At 39.2% G+C, this 24,589-nt stretch overlaps 2 protein-coding genes across 17 annotated transcripts in view; both read left to right on the forward strand.

Annotated features, from left to right (window-relative positions):
* LOC138700128 (zinc finger protein ZFP2-like) overlaps positions 1-24,589 on the forward strand; it is a 133,929-nt gene that overhangs the window by 42,753 nt on the left and 66,587 nt on the right. The window lies entirely within an intron of this gene.
* Positions 1,614-5,123, forward strand: LOC138700130 (fibronectin-binding protein PlpA-like). Its single transcript, XM_069826495.1, has 2 exons — positions 1,614-2,814; positions 3,002-5,123. The coding sequence occupies exon 2, from the start codon at positions 3,834-3,836 to the stop codon at positions 5,121-5,123; it is 1,290 nt and encodes a 429-aa protein (XP_069682596.1). The 5' UTR covers positions 1,614-2,814; positions 3,002-3,833.

Consider the following 24,589-nt stretch of genomic DNA (forward strand, 5'->3'; position numbering starts at 1 on the left):
AGAATTAACAAAATTTCTTTATCTTTATTTTTACAAAATCATGAACTGTTTATGTTTTAAATACTTACTATGTATTAATAATTATATATTATATTTATCTGTTTAATTTACTTGTTCCACATCACAAAGATACAATGCTGATACAGGATCTATATAATACACTAAATGTTATGTTTACATTTTCTTTTAATATTGGTACATCCTTATTTCAGGATGTCAGTATTGCACGATCACTACTAAATGTACATAGGGCAAATAGAAATGATCGGGACGAAATTCAGATACAAACTGCTGAGCCATTTATACCCGAACCCACACTTTTCAGAAGTCAAAATTGTGATAGAAAAGGTGAAAAATTACAAGTCTCCAGGTATTGATCAAATTCCAGCAGAATTAATACAAAAGAGTGGAAGCGCATTATCTAAAGAAATTTATAACGAAATTGTACCAGGACAATGGAAGGAGTCTATAATTGTACCTATCTTCAAAAAGGGGGACAAGGCTAACTGTAGTAACTTTCGAGGAATATCACTTTTATTGTGATGTACCAAAGTACGTATGATAATTCCATGCAGGAATTCTACATTACCATATGATGGATGGGTGGAGTGGAGAAAAAATTCTCTCCAGCACAGGGACTCGAATCTGGATTTTCAGCTCTACTTGCTAACACTTTATCCACTAAGCCACACCGGATTCCAGTTCCAATGCCGGATTGAATCCTTTCAGTTTAAGTTCCTCTTAGTTTTCCTTTAGTGGCCAACCCTCATGCACTGTGTCACAGATGTGTGACAGTGGCACAATGTCCAACACACTATGTGCAGAGGTGCACTCATTATGAGTCACTAAGTGGCCGGGATCCGATGAAATGAGCACCGTCTTAAATCACTAAATTCAGATCCTACCACCTCATATGAAAAGTTGATAAGACAAGCCATAAGAAATTCACTTAACCTAAAACTACCAAGTACCAATAATAAATTAATATATAATGAAAAATCCTAATATCCCCAAACTTAAAACATTACCCAAAACTTATAAACCTGACATACCCATGAGACCAATAGTAAATAGCATGAATGTTCCTAACCACAAAGTTAATAAATTTCTTCATAAATTCTTAAAACAAAACACACTTATGAGTAATGAACACACGTTAACTAATAGAAAAAACCTACTCAATAGAATCTCAAAATTAAGAACAACTATCTACGCACAGTGGTCCAGAATACAAATTTAGCGGGACAAACTAATAACTTTTCAGCTACCTAACAGATGTTTATGAAATTTTACACAGTAGTTACAGGTAGCATATATGTTTTGTATACCACTCTTGTTACATTGGTATAAGGGGATCTACCCCTTATATGGGGGCGCAATTAGACAAAATTAGTAACTTTTCTCCTATCTCAATGACTTTTATGAAATTTTACACAGTGGTTACAAGTAGCATATATGTTTTGTATACGAGCTCTGATTACGTTAGTATAAGGGGAACTACCCCTTATAGGGGGCGCAATTAGACAAAATTAGTAACTTTTCTCCTATCTAACTTATTTTTATGGAATTTTACACAGTAGTTACGGGTAGCATATATGTTTTGTACACAAGCTGTCATTACCTTGCTCTAAGGGGAACTACCCCTTATAGTGGGGCGCAATTAGACAGAATTAGTAACTTTTCGCTTATCTAACATATATTTATGAAATTATACACAGTAGTTACAGGTAGCATATGGGTGAATATTCTGAAATGGGTAAATGTACGTCCCGGCTGATTTAAGGAGTTTCTTGAAAATGTTAACTGATTACTTCTGCGTTTAATTAACTAACTCTCACATGTTTTAGTTGGAAACAAAGCATAAAAGGATTAATTTTAAAATTTATAATTAAAAAATAATGACCAAACGTCAAAATGTAACTACGGCCCCTATGTCCCTAACTACATTTTACTCTGTTTTACTAAGTTTTTCTCGGAATGTTTCGATTCGATTTTATTTCCTCGGCCAAGATTATAAAAATAAATAGTTAAAATTCTTATGAAAGACAGGAATTGTTGTTTGCTTAATTCTGAAAGGACACAGCTTTAACGTAAAGTCTGTCCCCAAAAATTTCGTAACACCGGTCCCTCGAAATAAAAGAGCTACGCAAAAGACAATTTTGCTTCATGTGGTAAATTTTATCGGTTGGTAGTGATGAGAGGTCAACATGGCACCAGTTAAAAAACTTTTCGTCCATTGTCGTAATTTATTTTATTGAAAAAATACGAAAATCATCACTGATGACTGAATGTTATGTTTTCTATTGGTAACACCGGTCCCAGATGGCATTAACTATAATTTGTATATATTAAACTTTCGTAGTATATGCAAAACATTACAATGTTTGTCGACTAAAAAATCTAACCTCCATGATATTTTTAACGATTTACTTTGTCACAACTATTGTGGAAAATATACTAATTTGTAACAACGGTCCCTGTAATGTCTGTCCCTTTATTATGGGACCGAGGTTTCATTTAACATACAATTATTAAATACTGGTGGATAAAGTAACTTCGAATATTATTTCATGTGATTGTTTATAGGAAAGAAAAAAAGTCTGATGATGAAAGTAGGAAATATGAAAGGGAGAAGATACGTAGGCAGAGGGAAAATATGACTGAAGAGGAGTTGCAGCAAAAAAGGGACTATGGCAAAGAATATATAAAAAAAGAAATAAAATAGCAGATATGACTGATCGTGAAAAAAGAAATGTTCGAAGACAAGTGAAATCTGAAGTACAGAAGTTTATAAGATACCTTAAACAATGGGCTGTAAGGGAAAGATAACAATCCCTTGGCTTTTTTTTAATTAGACAATCTCACATAAAAATTTTTTTTAAGCTCAACTGATACCAGAATCTTCAATAATAGGAGCAAATGTAACCAATGTGAGGAAAAAGTACACAATTTAATATAATATACTTTTTCCAGTTTTGTTATTCATATTTGCCCATTTCAGAATATTGTGACAGCTGCAACGGGGTTTGAACACGCGTCCGACAGGGCGCGCGGCAGCCGAAACGCTGGTACGGGGAGCATCTGCATGCTGAAGGGCAGAGGGGGTGTATTATGTCAACGCGACGAGGGGAGGGTGCGCGCGCAACTGCTGCGTGCGGAATTAAGGGGGGACGAACCCTCCCGACTCTTCCAGAAGTCCGTCGAGGTGGAGATATCCAGATAATTCGAGAGAGCTATCTCTGCACACCCGTAGAAATTTCTCGCAACTATGATTTTGCTATAAAAGTAGAAACGTGAGCGAACTGGAGCAGTTTCAGTTTATTCAGTCAGTGAGTAAGCCAGAGCAAGCAAGCCAGTCCACAAGACTGGCTTGCTTGCTCCGGTACACAATACCGGAGTTCGACTCGAGTGTGCGTCCGCAACTGTGTCAGCATCCGAAGGCCTGAGTTCGAGTGCAGTGGACCGCAGTTGGAGGGACCTGAGTTCGAGTGCAGTGGACCGCAGTTGGAGGGACCTGAGTTGGAGTACAGTGGACTGTCTCTGAAAGTCTGTTGTTCGAGATACTGTGAACTTGAGTGACTGAGCTAGAAGAACTGTGAACTGAGAACTGACAGTTCTGATTTGTAAATAGTGCTTTGTAAATATTAGTTAAGATTAACAGTTCATTGTTGTTCGTAATAGTCCAAGTAAATTGTCATTGTCGTCAGTGGAGTGCACTAACGAATACTGTGTTACTGTGTGGAGAGCAAATCCTATTGTTGGGATAATAAAGTTACATTGTTGTCTAGTTTAAAACGTCACACTGGTGTCAGAATCGGGACATTATCGACATAATGGAGAACCTACAGCAAATCCTGCAAGCCATCGCGGAAATGAAAGCTGAAATGAAAAAGGACATAAGTGACGTAAAAGCAGAAATGAAAGACGACATGAACGACATGAACAAGCACATCAGTGAGGTTAAGAACGATATAAGTGAAGTGAAAACGGAGATGAAAAGTGACATAAGCGGAGTGAAAGATGACGTCACTACGCAAATTGAAAGCGTTTCGGCCCACGTAGATGGAATTGTCGCCATCGTGAAAGTCGAACTTAAGGCCGATTTGGATAAACTAAACCAGAATTTTACAACTATAAACGAGACAGTAGCCGAATTGAGACAGGATGTAGACCATTTCGACGGCAAAATCCGCGATCTCGAGTGTCGTCAAGAGCAGACGAGCGAGTTGCTGGACAAGACGAGTGAGGTGATGGACAAACACGCTGAGGAAAACAAGCACATACTCGCGTTAATGGACCAACATGCTGTAGAAAACAAGCACATCCTCGCGTTGGTGGATCGCCAGGCTAGAGAACATAAACAGATAGTTGCCGAGGAGGTTCGACGTGCCATGCAAGAAGCGGCCACAGAGTTGAGGACTCCATATAGTGGCCCTGCGGAACCATCGGCTTCAGTCAGACATTACGTCAAGACGCCGAAGTTCGACGGTACGACGTCTTGGGCGATATTCCGTCGCCAGTTCGAGGCCATCGCAGAGCACAATGGGTGGACGCCGGCAGAGAAAACCACTCAGCTGCTGGCCGCGCTTCAGGGACAGGCGTCGGAGATTCTTCACAGCGTTCCAGAAGATGGGACAGCCGCTGAGATAATGGCGGCCCTGGAGGGACGTTATGGTGACCATCAACTTGCGGCAGCATTCAGGACCCAACTGAAAACGAGGGTCCAACAGTCAGGCGAGTCCCTGCAAGAATTTGCGATGGCGGTGGAACAACTGGCCCATAAGGACCTCAGGGGCCTACCTAATGATTTCATCGTTGGAGAGGCGGCCTACACCTTCGGCAGCGGAGTTCGAGACTCCGAAATCAGACAACAGCTACTCCTGGCAGAGCATCGTACCATCAACGCAGCTCTGGCGGCGGCCCTCAGGATGGAGGCAGCAAAGTTGACGGCGAACGTCTCGACGTCGCACCGGATTAGGAGTGTGGCGGCGGCCGACGTCGAGGAGCGTCAACCGAAGTCACCCGAGCGCCGAAGACGAGGAGTGCCTACCTGCTGGTCCTGCGGCGAACCTGGACACCTGAGGAGGGACTGTGACCGATCTGGTCACAAACAGGAAAACTAAAAGGAGACGATGCGATGAGGGGCACGTCGGCGCCGTCATCACCATCCCCTCGGCTGATCTTAAAGACTGTTAACAAAAGATGCGACGATGGGCTGATTGCTGACGGATGGATAAGAGGCCGCCCATGCAGAGTACTGGTAGACACCGGGGCGTCGCTCACCATCGCCAGACCGGAAGTCGTGCGTGGCCTACCTGGGAGGACGCCGCTGCGCCGGTATGAGCTACGTACTGCCTCAGGCGAGAACCTGCCCATCCAAAAAGAGGTTTTCCTGGATTTGGCCTTGGGAAAGAGGAGACTGGAGATGTGGGTGTTCGTCGCCAACATCACTGAAGACGTCATCCTGGGACTCGATGCCATGCGGATCTTCGATGCAACGGTGGACGTCCGGCGCCGTATCCTCCGTTTTGGTCAGGATGAAGTGTTCCAGAGGGACGTCGAAGACCAACCCATGGCCAGCAGACTCACCTTGGAGAATCATGTGACAATCCCGGCAGGCTGCGAGATGGTGGTGATGGCAAGACTGGACGGACAACCTAAGAGAAACCTGCTCCTCGATTCGCAAACAACTCCGATAGATGGGATTTATGTGGCCAGATCCCTAATCCCGAAGCAGAAGGTGGTACCGGTGAGGGTCCTGAATGTCACCAATCGGGACAAAGAGGTGCCTAGTGGGACTGTACTAGGTAGCGTCGAGCCGGTGGTGTCTGTGACGTCTCTAGCAGATAACGAGGAGTGTCACCGACTACGTCCAGGTCTAGACCCATCACTGAAAGAGCTGGCTCGAGAATTGGCGGGGAATTTAAGCAAAGGAGAAAGAAGACAAGTCCACGATCTACTGACAGAATTTCAAGACGTGTTCAGTCTCTCCGAAAACGACTACGGGAGAATGGAGAAAGTTCAGCACTGCATTGACACCGGAAATGCTCGCCCAATCAGACAACCTCCTCGACGCGTCCCTCTAGCTAAACAGAGGGAGATTGACAGCCAACTAGAGGGCATGAAAGCAAGAGGGGTCATCGAGGAATCCGACAGCCCTTGGTCATCACCTGTGGTGCTGGTGAAGAAGAAGCGTTTCTGCGTGGACTACAGAAGACTGAATGACGTCACCAAGAAGGACTGCTTTCCCCTTCCACGAATTGACGACACCTTGGACACCCTGGCCGGAGCCGAGTGGTTCTCGACGTTGGATCTCAAGTCAGGATACTGGCAGGTGGCGCTACATCCGGAGGACAAGGAGAAAACGGCATTCTCTACAGGCCAGGGACTATGGCAGTTCACCGTTATGCCGTTCGGCCTCTGCAATGCTCCAGCTACATTCCAGAGACTATTGGAGTCCGTAATGAGAGGCCTGACATACAACACCTGTTTGCTGTACCTTGATGACGTCATCGTGGTGGGCAAGACTTTCGGCGAACAGCTGTTGAACCTGAGGAAAGTGTTCGAGAGACTGCGACAAGCCAGACTGAAGTTGAACCCGAAGAAATGTCATCTATTCCAGAAGAAGGTCAGCTACCTGGGGCACGTAGTAGGGACCAACGGAGTGGCCACGGACCCGGAGAAGCTACAAGCCGTCAGAGGATGGCCGAGACCTAGGGACAAACAGGAGTTGCGCCGCTTTCTCGGCCTCTGCACGTATTACAGAAGGTTCGTAGCTGGGTACGCCAACATTGCTAAGCCTCTAACCCAGCTGACCGAGGAGAAACGACAATTCCAGTGGACGGACGAGGCGGAGTCATCCTTCCAGTCACTGAAAGAGGCGCTCTGCACAGCTCCTGTACTGGGATATCCCATCCCTGGAAGGAAGTTCACGCTCGACACGGACGCTAGCAACGTAGGCATCGGCGGAGTACTCTCTCAGGAATAGGACAGGCAAGAGAGGGTGATTGCCTACTTCAGCCGAACGCTATCCAAGGCTGAGAGAAACTACTGTGTGACGCGTAGAGAACTTCTTGCCATTGTGTAAGCTTTGAAACATTTCCACAAATATTTGTATGGCCAGGAATTCCATCTGAGGACAGACCATTCTGCACTCACCTGGCTATTGGGCTTCAAGAATCTGGAGGGGCAGACTGCCCGTTGGGTTCAACGACTGCAGGAGTACAACTTCACCTCCGAACACCGCCAAGGGAAGAAACATTCCAACGCTGATGCCTTATCAAGACGCCCGTGCCCGGACGGCTGCAAACACTGCCTGAAAGTAGAAGAGCGAGATGGCGCCCACGCAGTCCGAGCAATTGCCGCCCAGCCGAGCCCAGGATAGGATAACGCTGCCATAAGGAGGGAGCAGCTGGAGGACCCAAACATTGGACAGCTACTACGTGATGTGGAGGCCGGCCAGAGACCAGTATGGGCCGATATCGCCAACCGTAGCACCACTTACAAGAGCTACTGGGCCCAGTGGGAATCCTTCACTGTCAAGGACGGTATCCTGACGAGGATTTGGGAGTTGGCCGATGGAAAGACCCGCATAGAACTCGTCCTGCCCAGGAGCAAGGTGAAGGAAGTGCTGGAGGAGACTCATGCTGGAGTGACTGGAGGCCACCTGGGAGCCAACAAGACGCTGGACAAGCTAAGGCAGAGGTTCTATTGGTTGCATCAGAGAACCGACACGGAACAATGGTGCCGAAGATGCGGCACCTGTGCAGCCAGTCGCGGACCAAGGACACGCAGCAGGGGAGCCATGCAGCAGTACAACGTGGGAGCTCCCTTTGAGAGGATCGCCATCGACGTTGCTGGACCATTCCCGGTCACGGATCGCGGGAACCGCTACCTGCTAGTCGCCATGGATTACTTCACAAAATGGCCAGAGGTGTACGCGATTCCGAACCAAGAGGCTTCGACGGTGGCCGACGCGCTGCTTGACAACTTCATCTGCCGATTCGGGGTGCCCCGGGAATTGCATAGCGATCAGGGGCGCAACTTCGAATCCAACCTGATGGGAGAATTGCTCGAGCATCTGGGGGTGCATAAAACCAGGACCACTCCCCTCCACCAACAGTCCGATGGTATTGTGGAACGCTACATCAAAACCGTGGAAGAGCATTTGCGGAAGGAGGTGTCCAACCATCAACGAGACTGGGATGCCAGAGTCCCACTGTTCCTCCTGGCCTACAGAGCTTCGGTCCACGATACAACATGGATGACACCGGCAAACATGGTCTTCGGGAGAGAGCTGCACCTGCCCTGTGATCCACTGTTTGGCACGCCACCCAGCGCCGACCAGCCAGCAACTGACTATGTGGCAGAACTCACCGAGAAGTTGAATGGAGTTCACCAACTGGCCAGAGAGCACCTCTAGATGGCCAGCGACAGGATGAAAGTGCGCTACGACAGATTAGCCAACTCTGCAGGATTCCAGGAGGGCGACCTGGTGTGGCTGTATTGACCTACCAGGACCAAAGGGAAATCACCAAAGCTGCAGTGTGCCTGGGATGGACCATACCGCGTGGTGACCCGGATCAACGACGTGGTGTACCGCATCCAGCGACAACCTCGAGGGAAGATGATGGTGGTGCATCTGGACTGATTAGCAGCCTACCAAGGTACTGCCCGGGACGAGCAGCCCTAAGGAGGGAGCAATGTGACAGCTGCAACGGGGTTTGAACACGCGTCCGACAGGGCGCGCGGCAGCCGAAACGCTGGTACGGGGAGCATCTGCATGCTGAAGGACAGAGGGGGTGTATTATGTCAACGCGACGAGGGGAGGGTGCACGCGCAACTGCTGCGTGCGGAGTGAAGGGGGGACGGACCCTCCCGACTCTTCCAGAAGTCCGTCGAGGTGGAGATATCCAGATAATTCGAGAGACCTATCTCTGCACACCCGTAGAAGTTTCTCGCAACTATGATTTTGCTATAAAAGAAGAAACGCGAGCGAACTGGAGCAGTTTCAGTTTATTCAGTCAGCGAGTAAGCCAGAGCAAGCAAGCGAGTCTTGTGTACCGGAGTTCGACTCGAGTGTGCGTCCGCAACTGTGTCAGCATCCGAAGGCCTGAGTTCGAGTGCAGTGGACTGCAGTTGGAGGAACCTGAGTTCGAGTACAGTGGACTGTCTCTGAAAGTCTGTGGTTCGAGATACTGTGAACTTGAGTGACTGAGCTAGAAGAACTGTGAACTGAGAACTGACAGTTCTGATTTGTAAATAGTGCTTTGTAAATATTAGTTAAGATTAACAGTTCATTGTTGTTCGTAATAGTCCAAGTAAATTGTCATTGTCGTCAGTGGAGTGCACTAACGAATACTGTGTTACTGTGTGGAGAGCAAATCCTATTGTTGGGATAATAAAGTTACATTGTTGTCTAGTTTAAAATCGTCACAATATTCACCCATATATGTTTTGATATATGTTTTGTATACAAGCTCTCATTATGTTGGTATAAGGGGAACTACCCCTTATAGGGGGCGCAATTAGACAAAATTAGTAACTTTTCTCCTATCTAACAGATATTTATGAAATTTTACACAGTAGTCACACGTAGTACATTTGTTTTGTGTACAAACTCTGATTATGTTGGTATAAGAGGAACTGCTCCTTATAGGGGGATGCAATTAGACAAAATTAGTAACTTTCCTTCTGTCTAACAGATTTTCATGAAAATTTATACAGTAGTTACAAGTAGTAAACTTGTTTTGTATACAAGCTCTAATTCTCTGGATTGTTTTTGTTTCGACCTCATACTTGCTATAATGGAAAAGCTTTCTTGGGCAGCCACGACTTTTTCCAAAGGTAAGTTTTCTCTAAATTTTCATTACTATCACGATGAGAACATAATTTAATAAGTAGTTCGCTAAGACAATGTTCATTTCATTAAAAAGAAAACTCATATTCTTTATTCTCTTGCTCTCCAGCGATAAATTATCTTATGGGAAAAATGTATCATTTTAGGTACTGTTGCACTTTTTGGGCACTCGGGAAGTTTATTTGATACATAATTAACAAGCTGCCACCTTGAATTCCCTAAATTTTACTTCGGAAGCAGATTCAGTTCACAGATATTTAAATAACTGTAATCGAGAAGAATTGCACTTCTGCACCTGGAAAGAAGAGTGCGCATAATTTATTACTTCCGCAAATCTGCGCACCTTAAGACTGCATTTAAACAGAGTTAAATACTCTAGGAAGTGAAAAAAAATCCTTTTGGGACGGAACAAAGGGGTTTTTTTTTTTTCTCTACCTTAGTCAAGTCTGCACTCAATGGTTACATTTATATTTTGTCCCGTGTCCATTGATGCTAATGTGACATGCTTTAATAACATTAAATGTAACAAAAACAAACAGTGTTACATACCTAAAGAACTACTTGACATGTTGATACCAAATATGAATGGAATCGACCACTTACAACAGAGTTACAACACAAAGAAAACGGCAGACTCGTGGTGCTTGCTGAGTAAGAATGCTGGGTGGCGAAATGTATGTTACCGGCCTCTTATCTCGCTCTGCAGCCACCTCCGCTGATTAAGATTATGAATTCAGTGTTTCTCATTTATATAGGAAAAATAATTTAAGGGTTTTATTTCATTTTTTACATGTCATTTTTCTACTTTTGTCCTCCAAATATGGATTCTGGACCACTGTGGAACATAACAATTTGTTAGAAAAGAGGGAAATTTTACTGCATATCTCCTGTTCCTTAATTTGAGGAACTCTCGATGTTATGAAGTCCACCATTTGCTTCTTTACATCAATAGTATTTGCTCTAGAAAGAAGACTTCTCTTGCAAAGAAATTCAAACATGTCTATTCGCGTCACTATCTGACTCATGCCTGGAAACGTAAAACATAAAAAAATAGTTAACTTCTGCAGACCTACGCACATTAAGAGGGGTCTTATTACATAGATATGGGTGTAGTGAAGAATATTAAACAATTTTTAGCCCGAAAGAAAGGAGGTTATTTTTTTCCCATCCTGCTGAATTTAGTTCTAAACTCGCTGAGACGCATTTTCTCTCTTAATCCAAAAATGAATTGTATTATAGTGATAGAATCAAAAGATGTTGATAAAAATAGTACATAATTTACCTGAAGGACCAGCAGCCATGATGACACTCCAATATTCACAATATACTACAGTAAGCAATTGCTATAAGAAAACGAAGAACCAACTGAAAGCACTGACAATCAGCGACTGACAGCTGTGTATATTTTGTTCCGTTTAACGGTGTTGTTATTGCTCTCTTACCTCTGCTGATTCTATTAAAAGATACTTGGAAGTGCTACGCAACTATCTGGCTATATTTCTACGTCAGTGTTTTACAATTTGAGCAGGTTGAGTTTTAGGGCAAATGTCCCCATAAAAGTGAGAAATAGACCACTCTGCTATGTCAAGATTAATTTTTGGACTTACAGAATACATCTGTTATGGTAACAAATTGATATTAGAGGAGAAAAGTTCACTCTGGCACCGGGCATCGAACCCGGGGATGTATTCTGTAGGTCCAAAATTTAATCTTTACATAGATTCTTCGCCCAACAGAACATATTACTGTGGAATCTCGGCCAAGAAGTCACTCAATTGAATGCACTTCTTGTATAATGGCAGTTGACTTAATATAAATATCAACATACATGTCGAACTTGGAGTCAGGCCACAAAGGGAAAACCACAGGAGGAGAGGGATTCGATCCAGTGCTGTGGATTGAACTTCAGCATAGCTCAATGGTTAGAGCGCTTGGTACTTAAAACCAAGGATCCGGGTTTGATCCCTGGTGCCAGAGTGAATTTTTCTCCTCTTATCAATTATCAATAAAAACAGCCAACCGAACTAAATTCCTTTCCTTAGACATAACCAACCTCTATACCAACACACCCATAGATGAAACCTTAAAAATAAGCCAATCTCACCTTCAACAAATACAGTTACATCCCATACTAATAGAACAAGTTCTTAACTCATTACAAACTTCAATTAGTCAAAATGACTTCCAAATTAATAATAAATTCTATTTGCAGCAACAAGGTCTAGTCATGGAAGACCCATTGTCTGTCTGGTCTACTAGCCGACATTTTCTTACAAAATGTAGAAAGCAAGCATATCACAAACTTATCCCAAAAATATAATATTGTTTCATATAATAAATACGTTGATGATACTCTCATATTGTACGGAAGTACTACCTGAGACACTGAATCCATAGCTTATGATTTTAACCAATTACATCCTAAAATCAAATTTACATCTGAAGACAGTATAAATTATTCTATAAATTTCCTAGGTATAAAAATCACCTTAAAGCAACCAAAACTAACCTTTATATTTATCAAAAACTACCACCAAACATACTATACACAACTCTTCCGTCCACCCCGCAACACACAAAAATAGTAAATTTCGTTTGTTAATTGATAGATTATTAAGTATTCCCCTGAGTAAATCAAATTGTAACAAAGAATATTAACACATATTAAAATTAGCCACGGAAAGTGGTTATACCAAATCAACAATAGAAAACATCTTTAGAAAAAGGAAAATGAAATTAACTAAAAAAATATTTTTTCTACATTAACCTCTGACATAAACTCAAAGAACAATGAAAGCTGGCATAGTATGACATATTATGGCAGAATTTCAAATAAAATTAACAACTTTTTGAAAAGCCAGAACATTCAAAGACACCCAAAGACAAATAACAAACTAAATAATATGATTACCAACTAACTTAATAATTCTGATAAATTTTCCAGAAGTGAAATATATAAATTAAATTTAAAAAATTGCCCCATGAAATATGTAGGGCAAACTCAAAGAAATTTCTGCACCCCATATAATAAACATAAATCCAATTATAAATATAATTGCAATAAATCAAAATTTGCCCTCCATCTTATTAAAACAGGCCATGAACTCACAAACATTAATGATGCTCTAACTATAATACAAATCTTAAATAACTGTTCTAAAATAGAAACCACTGAAGAATATTTAATTGCAAAAGAATGTAATCAAGGAACTTCACTTCTCAACGAACAACTCCCTAATGTACATAATCCTTTGTTTAATTTATTTAAATTCATCAACAAATATAAGCCTCCATAATCTGTGCCTTCGAAACCCCACCCACTGATCACTTCACTCAACCCCTCCCACCTGATGTAATATCTTCGTACGCAAACTGTAAGCATGCTTGTGTCCTTCAGTCCACCGTTTCATTCCACAACATAACCATGCAGCTTCCAACATAATATGTAAGTTCCACATTCAAAAAGAATTCTTTTGAAATGCATTAATCACTGGTTATAGTCAACACAATAATTATTTCTCTTTCTTTGATTCATTTCATTTGAATATTTATGTAGCTTCCAACATAATAATAAGTTTCGTATATACTAAAATTTTTTTTTTTTGAAACAGCATTAACTGCTGGTTACATTTAAAGACAACAGTAATTCCTTTTGTTTGATTCTTTTCGTTTGAATATTTGCAAGTACATATGGCCTGGTTGAACCAAACAACATGCAACGATCTTCCTTATGGAAGAACCTGTCACTAACTTTAGTCACAAGAATCAACAAATAGTACCACGAAAACAGCTAAAAACAATACCAATTGTGATACCACACATGAATTTTCTTCATTGTTTTATTGTTACATTTTAAATAACTTAGTAATTAACACAGGAGGGTAGCTGTGAATATATTGAATAAGCAGTCGTGGACAGCCGATTAGGGGTGATCCTCCAGCTTGGGGGTTGGGCGAAGGGCTAACAACCCATCACCGTAAGAAACAGCTGTTACGAATCCCTACAATAAGCCTCGGAATAGGACTGATTCTCTGGCACGACCACAGCAAAGGAATAAGGTTTTGAGATTTGGCACTTGGAACGTAACTAGTCTTTATAGAACAGGAGGGGTAACATTAGTAGCAAAAGAACTAGCTAGATATAGAATAGACCTCGTGGGAGTACATGAGGTTAGGTTAGATGGGAATGGCATATCAAAAATAGGAGACTATTTGTTGTATTATGGGGAAGGAAACAATAATCACCAATTAGGAACAGGATTCTTTGTTCATAAAAGAATAAAATCAGCAGTAAAAAAGGTCGAATTTATCAGTGACAGGTTATCATATTTAGTACTTAAGGGTAGATGGTGCGACATCATAGTTATAAATGCTCACGCCCCTACATTAGAGAAAGACGACCATATAAAGGATAGCTTCTATGAGGAATTGGAACATACTTTTGATCAGTTACCTAGATATCACATGAAAATTTTATTGGGGGATTTCAATGCTAAAGTAGGACGGGAGGATATTTTTAGACCAACTATTGGAAAAGAGAGCCTGTACGTAACTAGTAGTGACAATGGAGTTAGATTAGTCAACTTTGCCACATCGAAAAACTTAATTGTCAAAAGTACAACATTCCCCCATAAGGATATACATAAATATATTTGGACTTCTCCAGATGGATTGACACACAACCAAATAGATCACATCTTGATAGATAAATGGAGACATACTAGTATAGTAGATATTGGAACTTTCAGGGGTGCAGACTGTAATTCTGACCATTATTTGGTAATTGGAGAATTAAGAGAAAGATTATCAGTAGCCAAGCGAGTAGAGCAACAAGTTAATATTACTAAATTCAATATTTTGAAATTAAAGGACGAGGAAGCTAAGCAAAATTATCAGGTCGAAATTTCGAATAGGTTTGCCACTTTAGAAAGTTCGGACGAAGTTGAGAAAGAATTAGATGTTAATAGCATGTGGGAAAATATCAGAGATAATATAAAAATTGCAGCTGAGCAGAGCATAGGTTATTATGAAACTAAGAAAAAGAAACCGTGGTTTGATGAAGATTGTTGCATAGTGGTAGAAATAAGGAAACAGGCAAAATTGAAATTCTTACAGGATCCAGTTGAGGCGAATAGAAATAATTATTTCAATAAAAGACGGGAAGCAAGTCGTACACTTAGGAATAAAAAGAGAGGTTACTTGAAGGAAAAACTGAATGAGGTAGAAACAAATAGTAAGGATAAAAACATTCGAGATTTATATAAGGGTATAAAGGAATTTAAGAACGGATATCAGCCAAGGGTAAATGTGATCAAGGATGAGAATGGTGACTTGCTTGCAGACTCTCCATCAATCCTAAACAGATGGAAAAACTATTTTGGGCAACTACTAAATGTACATAGGCCAAATAGAAATGATTGGGACGAAATTGAAATACAAACTGCTGAGCCATTTATACCCAAACCCACGCTTTCAGAAGTCGAAATTGCGATAGAAAATCTGAAAAAGTACAAGTCTCCAGGTATCGATTAAATTCCAGCAGAATTAATACAAGAGGGTGGAAGTGCATTATATAGCGAAATTTATAAACTTGTACTTGCTATTTGGGAAAAGGAAATTGTACCAGAACAATGGAAGGAGTCCATAATTGTACCTATTTTTAAGAAGGGGGACAAAACCAACTGTGGTAACTTTCGAGGAATATCACTTTTGTTGACGTCGTACAAAATTTTGTCCAATATTCGTTTGAGAAGATTAACTCCATATGTAGATGAAATTATTGGGGATTATCAGTGCTGTTTTAGGCATAATAGATCGACTATTGATCAGATTTTTTGTATTCGACAGATAATGGAGAAAAAATGGGAGAATAAGGGTACAGTACATCAGTTATTCATAGATTTCAAAAAGGCATATGACTGGGTTAAGAGGGAAGTATTATAGGATATTCTTATTGAATTTGGTATTCCCAAGAAACTAGTTCGATTAATTAAAATGTGTCTCAGTGAAACATACAGCAGAGTTCATATAGGTCAGTTTCTATCTGACGCTTTTCCAATTCACTGCGGGCTAAAGCAGGGAGATGCACTGTCACCTTTACTTTTTAGCTTTGCTCTAGAATATGCCATTAGGAAAGTTCAGGATAACATGCAGGGTTTGGAATTGAATGGGTTACATCAGCTTCTTGTCTATGCGGATGACGGAGAAAATACACAAACGATTAGGGAAAACACGGAAATTTTACTTGAAGCAAGTAAAGCGATTGGTTTGGAAGTAAATCCTGAAAAAACAAAGTGTATGATTATGTCTTGTGACCAGAATATTGTACGAAATGGAAATATAAAAATTGGAGATTTATCCTTCGAAGAGGTGGAAAAATTCAAATATCTTGGAGCAACAGTAACAAATATAAATGACACTCAGGAGGAAATTAAACGCAAAATAAATATGGGAAATGCGTGTTATTACTCGGTTGAGAAGCTTTTATCATCCAGTCTGCTGTCAAAAAATCTGAAAGTTAGAATTTATAAAACAGTTATATTACCGGTTGTTGTGTATGGTTGTGAAACGTGGACTCTCACTCTGAGAGAGGAACATAGGTTAAGGGTGTTTGAGAATAAGGTGCTTAGGAAAATATTTAAGGCTAAGCAGGATGAAGTTACAGGAGAATGGAGAAAGTTACACAACGCAGAATTGCACGCATTGTATTCTTCACCTGACATAATTAGGAACATTAAATCCAGACGTTTGAGATGGGCAGGGCATGTAGCACGTATGGGTGAATCCAGAAATGCATATAGAGTGTTAGTTGGGAGACCAGAGGGAAAAAGATCTTTAGGGAGGCCGAGACGTAGATGGGAGGATAATATTAAAATGAATTTGAGGGAGGTGGGATACGATGATAGAGAGTGGATTAATCTTGCACAGGATAGGGACCGATGGTGGGCTTATGTGAGGGCGGCAATGAACCTTCGGGTTCCTTAAAAGCCATTTGTAAGTAAGTAAGTAAGTTAAGTAATTAGCACAAATTATTTTATGTATTACAACTATTTTACAGTAGCGTGAAAATTAATCCGAACAATGTAATTACTTATGCAAAAACACTCAAACGGGATAAAAGAAGGATCTAAGACATACCTCAGTAATCTATGTGGCCTCCCTTGTTCCTAATAACAGCTCTGAGACGATTTATTTTGGATTCCACTAATTTCCCACAACTATTCTTCATTTCTTCATCGCGAAACCATACACCAATGAGGACAGAAATCATCATCTCCTTTGTAGAACAATCCATTTTTTGCATTCTTCTCTTGCAAATTGACCACAAGTTCTCAATGGGGTTGATGTTGGGTGAGTTGCCTGGCCAGGGGAGTACCTGAATATTCTTCTTGTTGAAGAATTCTGTAGTTTTTCGAGACGTATGGCATGGTGCCAGATCTTGTTGGAACACACCTCTGCCATCCGGAAATGATTTTTGCAGCTGGGGTACGATTCTGGTTTCCAATAAGTGAATATATTTGTCAGAATTCATCATTCCCTTGATAGGTATTAATGCTCCAGGCCCTTCATGTGTAAAACAACCCCAAAACATTACTTTAGGGGGGTATTTGGGTGCTTGTTGGAGATGAGCTGCTGTTACTTTTTCGGATCCTTTCCGTACGTAAGAAACACGGTGGCTGTGGACCTCAAAATGAGACTCATCGGAAAAAAGTACATTCTTCCAGTCATTCACTGTCCAGTGTTGATGTAATTTTGCCCACATTAAGCATTTTTTGCACATAACAGGGGTTAGCAGTTGCTTCTTAATAGGCTTACGAGCCCTTCGTCCAACTTCCAAAAGCCTATGCTGCACTGTTGTGACGTGAATATTCGCCCCAGTGGTAGCCATTAACTCGCGGGTTAAGTCGACAGCAGTTAGTCTAGGATTTAATTTACTTTTCCTGACAATTAAACGATCATCTGCAGGTGAAGTTTCCTTTTCTGGCCACAGTTTCCTTTTTTCTGGGGTGTGATGTATCCAGTCTCCCTGTATCGTTTTATGATGGAATTAACAGTAGCCAAACCGATGTGACATTCTGCAGCAATTTGCCTCTGTGTCATAGAAGAATGCTCTGCTAATGTTATAATTTTAGACCGTTTTTGTGGAGTTGTATCCATTTGTGAAGACGACAGAATGTACACAGGATTGCAGTATTAAGTCTTCAACAAAACTGAAATGCTTATAAGTACAAAACGACAGGCAAAATGTCACATATTATAAAAGAAATAATAACGACAGACCTTCAACAATGGAATCACACATACTACAGATGTCAATTAAAGCGGTATGAGCAGCTGTGAGGCCAACAATGACAGAAAATGTAAAAATATGTCATGTTCGGATTAATTTGCACGCTACTGTATATAATACAGATTTTAAGCTTGACATTGTTCATACTCTAACCTTGTAAAGTGTTCATACATTGTTAACATTCACTCTCCATGATCTCAAGAGGCAAATCATTGCCGAAAACATTCATCGATTTAACATCGTCCTACAAGTTAATGCTAATTTACTGAATAAATTTTCACTTAGCATTTGATAAGCTATCTAAGACTGCAAATATATAACATTAATTTAATTCCAACTAAGATATTAGTAGAATGCAAGAGAGGAGAAATTTAGTCCAAAGCTTTAATTTAGGCTTAGAAGTCTTTAATGTGCTGGAAAACTCCGACATGGGGCACACAACTTAAAGTCCCTCTCAGAGGACTTGCACTCCTGATTTTTGCATACTGAAAAATCCATCAACCCCAGCCAGGCTTGAACCCACAACCCTTGTGTCTAGAGGAGAGCGCTTTACCCCTAGCCACTGGGGACAACTGTTGTTGGATTAGCTTTCCTCTTTGGTCAATATATCAACTTTCTCCTTATCCTGTAGACCATAGCACAGTATGCTGGAATCTGTTGTAAAGCAACATTTTTGTTTAGGTTCTTTAATATTCTGATGCGCTCTTAGTTTTCTATTATTCTCTTATCTTGAAATGACAGATTGTGTGTTAGAGCAACCATAGCAGAGCTACAATCCGAAAATAGAACATTTATGGGAAAATACGTAATTGTTGTAGAGCTGTAAGTATTGCCTGTAAATCACTATCATTGTGTATGATTAGCTTTCCCAGGGAAATATATAAGGGAAGAGTTTACATGTTAGGTTTATTAATGATCCTTCTGTATAAACTGGAGCCAATTCTGTTCTTGGTACCTACCATGTGTAGATTTTTTTTTTTTAATTTTTTCCTGCAATTTTTTTCATTACTTCTTGACTTGAACATTTTTCACCCATTTCTTCTGTTAGATTAGGTAGAGTATAGTTGCAGTGATCAGATTCCACTGGGAATGGGGAGATAGAAGCTTTCGTGCTAACTGTGGTAGACTATATTTTTCTCTAAGTTGTACGAAGCTTTCTATATATTATAGGCCTATTCTTCCTGATTCTTCAGATTTCGGTTTTGGTTTAAGTAACTATTCCAGTAATTCTGACATGAAAGCCATCTTAGTTTTTTATGCAGTGTTATTCCCTTTTTTCATTATCATATTGTATTGGCCTATTGTTTGTAAGAGTTTGTATTCCTAATATTGAAGTAGTTTTAACACACCCATGTGATTATTCTTAAATGTTGGTTTTGGACTTCTTCTAAATTATTTATATAATTTTGTGATGCTGTAATTAAAATTTCAGAGCACAACTGGTTTCACATAAGATTTGTAGTTGTAATTAGTGTTGATTTGTGGAAACAAGTCTTTTCATGAACATTAATCTGTTTTCTGATGATGCTGAGGTTTGTCAGCATGAGTTTTGTAAGTTAATTTCTGACCAAGATATATTCCTCATTATTTTGGCACATTGATTGCTTGGATAAATGTATCTTGTAATGATATATGGGTTTGTGGTGGCTTGTGTCTTAGGGTAAATATCTGGTAGCAGGATTTCACTGGGTTTATAGTTGTTAAATTTTCTTCACAACACAGCGATAAATCTTCTAATGCTTTATTAATTTCTTGTAATAATTTTACCTGCCTGTTATTATTCGGTTGAGAAGCTTTTATCATCCAGTCTGCTGTCAAAAAATCTGAAAGTTAGAATTTATAAAACAATTATATTACCGGTTGTTCTTTATGGTTGTGAAACTTGGACTCTCACGTTGAGAGAGGAACATAGGTTAAGGGTGTTTGAGAATAAGGTTCTCAGGAAAATATTTGGAGTTAAGAGGGATGAAGTTACAGGAGAATGGAGAAAGTTAGACAACACAGAACTGCACGCATTGTATTCTTCGCCTGACATAATTAGGAACATTAAATCCAGACGTTTGAGATGGGCAGGGCATGTAGCATGTATGGGCGAATCCAGAAATGCATATAGAGTGTTAGTTGGGAGGCCGGAGGGAAAAATACCTCTAGGGAGGCCGAGACATATATGGGAAGATAATATAAAAATGGATTTGAGGGAGGTGGGATATGATGATAGAGAATGGATTAATCTTGCTCAGGATAGGGATCGATGGCGGGCTTATGTGAGGGCGGCAATGAACTCTGGATTCCTTAAAAGCCAGTAAGTAAGTAAGTAATAATTTTACAAGTAACTCGTCTGTCTTTTTGCATGAGACTCAACCACAGTTTGGTAATTAGCATCAGTTATAACCAGAGACGAATAGGGTACAATATGTGTTAACATAGGAATGAGGAGGAATATCAAGATCTATACTTATTCTCTTAATATTGTTAATGTATATATATATATTTATACGATTTCATTTTTTTTGTAATGAGGTTTTCTCATTCATGCATTGATGTACTTCATTTCACCTTTCTCTCTTTTTCTTTTGTATGTACATTGTAATTGTATGAAACCTTGAAATAATGTCGTGTTGTATATTGCAAAATGTGAATAAAATTAAGCAAAGTTTTATGAGTTTAAGTTTTATATGAGTTATAATTTCGTTTACAGTACCCAAACATTTAGAGAATACTATCCCTTTCTGTTGATGTATACTTGAAGTTCTCTCCCAGGATTTGATGGGTATGTGTATGTCATATAGAGTGCTAATAATATAAAAAAAATATAAAACTGTAAATGATTAGTTCTTTCAAAATTTTCTTCAAGCCAAGAATGCACAACTAGAGACCACATGGGGCTGATGTAAACCTGTCCTTTTAAAATAATTACTTATTGTTGGCTGAGGAAAGCAGTATATTGTGTGGTTTGTGATTCCACGTCTTCATTATGCCTGTGGGCTCCACTCTGCTTTAGTTTTCTTGATAAACCATTCATAGTTCAGTCAGTCATTCATACCCATAGGAAATGCGAAGTTCTACATTGTATTCAATATGGTTTATTGTTATCTGAGAAAAATGTCCTGTGTAGTTAATTTCCAGTTCAAATTTATTTTTAAATCATGATCAGTTCTTCATTACAAGTGTACAGTTTTCATGTGATTGTGTAATACATAAAATATGTATTGTGTAAATGGTGACTACTTGGTGAGCTCTTAGTTCTTCAGCCAATCAGAAGTTGTGAGTGATTATACCAGTCCTTATTATAGAATTTAACAAAATCAAGTCTAAAAAATTAGGTACTGTACTTACTAAGACTTACTACTTAATTATGAGTACATTATTATAAAAAATAGCAAAATCGATAAGCTGAAAAATATTGCTTGTCAATTTATAATTATATCAGTACAGTCATAATACTTAGCAAAAAATCAATAAGCTAAAAAATTGCTTGCTATGGAAAGCATTTTGTGGAAAATGTATAATGAAATTATATCAGCAAATTCAGGCTAAAAACCTGCTTATAAAGGGGAAATTTTCAGGAAAACGTATAGGCCTAATTATACCAGAACAATTGAGGACATCACCCGAATAAGGGCGTATACAGCAAAATGTAGTTCTGATACTAATTAATTTCAATGTTTGTGAGCTGTCAGGTTCATCATAGTTGCGTCGATAAAGTTTTTCATTACTGTTAAATAGTTTCGAGGATATTTAAAACAAAATTATTGAAACATAACAGCAAATAGTATGTTCTGCTATTAGTAAATAAATATAATATGGAAATCTGTATACGCCCTTTTTCCAGTGACAATATTTTTTAGTACTGTTTTTAATTATTCTGACGTTCTAAGTGTTTAACTTTGCATGAAAATTAATTATATATGGGAACATCTCGTACTTTATTAATAATTTTGTCTTAAAAAGTAAAATAAAATAAATTCAACAAAATAAAATATACATTTACCATAACATAATAAATAAAAACATTGAATAATTACACAAGTAGGCCTATACATTTACCATAACATAATAAATAAAAATATTGAATAATTACACAAGTAGGCCTACAAAATAACATTACATTTTTCGTTTATGGTATTCTTGTTTTTATGTCTTTTTTCTTCTTTATACATCATCACTGTTGTTGCCAGAGTCACCTTCACCATTGTGTGATGATGTCCCAGCTTTATTCAGCATTGAGTTCAGCCAACTTTGGCCATCTTCATCTAAAAACTGTAAGAGATCTCTTCGGTCCTCCGCTTTGGAGGGTTTCAAAGACACTGGGTCAATTTGTGTTGGACTCAAAAAAGTTTCAGCTGCGACACTTCCATTCCCGTATTCCAAATCTTGAAGGAAACAAATGATGCAGATTATGAGGTTCAAGCTGAAAATACCCCTGATATAGTGTATTGCAGTTGTTTATACTTTTGCATCATGATTGTATGAGGACGATTTAAGTGTGTACCTGTTTTATCATTGGGGATGTCACCAGAAACCAGTTTATTCTGAACTGTTGTTAATCGTTTCTCTGAAATTTGCAATAGAAAGTTTTAACATCAATTTTTTTACCCCCATTACAGAAAACACGATCTTTCCGAACATTATGCCTATTCTTGAAAGACTGAAGCTTCTTAGTTTTTAGATTCACTCTTTCAAGGCAAGAAGTAATAAAATGATATTATTCTTATTTCGAATCCATGTCCCAAAAGCATTTAAAAATAAAGAGTTGATCGTCCTTTGAAATTTCATGTGTAACTTTTTAATACATCATCCTTTTACAGATGTAAATGGCTTCTTTTCCATTTCCTTGCCTGTACAAGTTGTATATGACTTGCCACTGTTTCTATTAATTTTCCTATCTTCGATTTTCCATCTAGTTTTGCTCACAAGCTTCTTTTTTCCCATATTTTCGGTCATGATTCACTGCTGCATCTGACAACCCGAAGTAGGCTTAAACATCGAATATTAGCCTACTACAGAGTGGCTTGCAACAGCATGTGAGTGTGACTGCTGCTGTAGTAGGTGCGTTCACTCGTTCAACGTAAACACGTAACATTGTGTCCTGTGTTACATATTGAAGCTAAACTTACGAAAATTTGCTACAGTGTACTATTCGCATTCAACTATCTAATCCCTTGATCATCAGAAAACGGGTGTATAAGGGTATACGCCGTTATTCGGGTGAAGTCCTCAATTATAAAACTTAAAAAATCAGTAAACTAAAAACTGCTTAATAAGACGAAAATATTGAGGAAAAATTTCCAATATTAAATTTTTGTCACTACATAATGTATAGACCTAATTATATCAGAACAATTAGAGAACTTAGAAAAATTAGTACGAAAAAAAAAAAATGAGAGAGAGAGAAAAATATTGAGGAAAACTTTCCGATATTAAATTTTCATCACGACATAATGTATAGGCCAAATTATATCGGAACAATTACAACACTTAGAAAAAACAGTATGCTAAAAAAATCTTATATATAAAAGTAAGTGTGGTTATTGATTGTATGTATGTATGTATGTATGTATGTCTGTGTGTATGTGTGTGTGTGCGTGCGTGCGTGCGTGCGTACATATTCTATACAAATCTACATGCTTTGACTGATATTTGCCGAAGTTTGCATATTTATAACCAGAAGAAGAACATAGGCTACATTAAAATTGGACACATGGACGTTAAATTATTGAAAACAATAAAAATTAGAAAAAAATACCTTCACCCATGCATGTATAATGTAAGTTGGACGTCATCGAATCATGAATGAAAAATATGGTGATGCGCATCTTTCGTTATAACTGTTCCTCCGTTGGTGGCCATATTGCTACTGAAATATTAAATAAAATAACATTAAATTAAAATTACGTAAATGAGGGACGATCTCATGATTGAATGTGTCATGTGGCATGATTATACAATATAATATGGCATAAAACACATTTTTGTTTAATATTTAAGAATTAAAAGTCGAACATAATAAACAGGAAACATGAAAGTATTCATAATACATAAATTCAACCACTGTAGCATAGTGGTAGAGTCAAAGGTTTTATGTAGGGGGACTCGGGTTCGAATCTGAAGTCAACTGATTTTTTTTTTATTTTGATAATTTATTTACATTATTTTAAATACGTTATTTTATTAAATTATATAAGTTAGGTCAGATACAACAGGGTTCATGAGTGAGATAGTTCTATACAATAGAAGCAAGTTATTATAGTTATATGAACACTTTTTAATGATTGAATAAAATTAATAAAATCGGTTAAAAACCAGACATGTTTCGCAGGAATGCTCCTCCATCTTCAGTGGTAGTACCACGACGCTGGTACAGATGTTCGACCACGTAACGTAGCTTAAGGAAGACTTAAGCTACGTTACGCGGTCAAACATCTGTACCAGCGTCGTGGT

This window comes from Periplaneta americana, chromosome 5 (genome assembly GCF_040183065.1).
Source record: "Periplaneta americana isolate PAMFEO1 chromosome 5, P.americana_PAMFEO1_priV1, whole genome shotgun sequence".
NCBI lineage: Eukaryota > Metazoa > Arthropoda > Insecta > Blattodea > Blattidae > Periplaneta > Periplaneta americana.

Excerpts from the sequence above, each read along its gene's own strand:
- LOC138700130 (XM_069826495.1), top strand. The coding sequence starts at position 3,834 with ATGGAGAACCTACAGCAAATCCTGCAAGCCATCGCGGAAATGAAAGCT.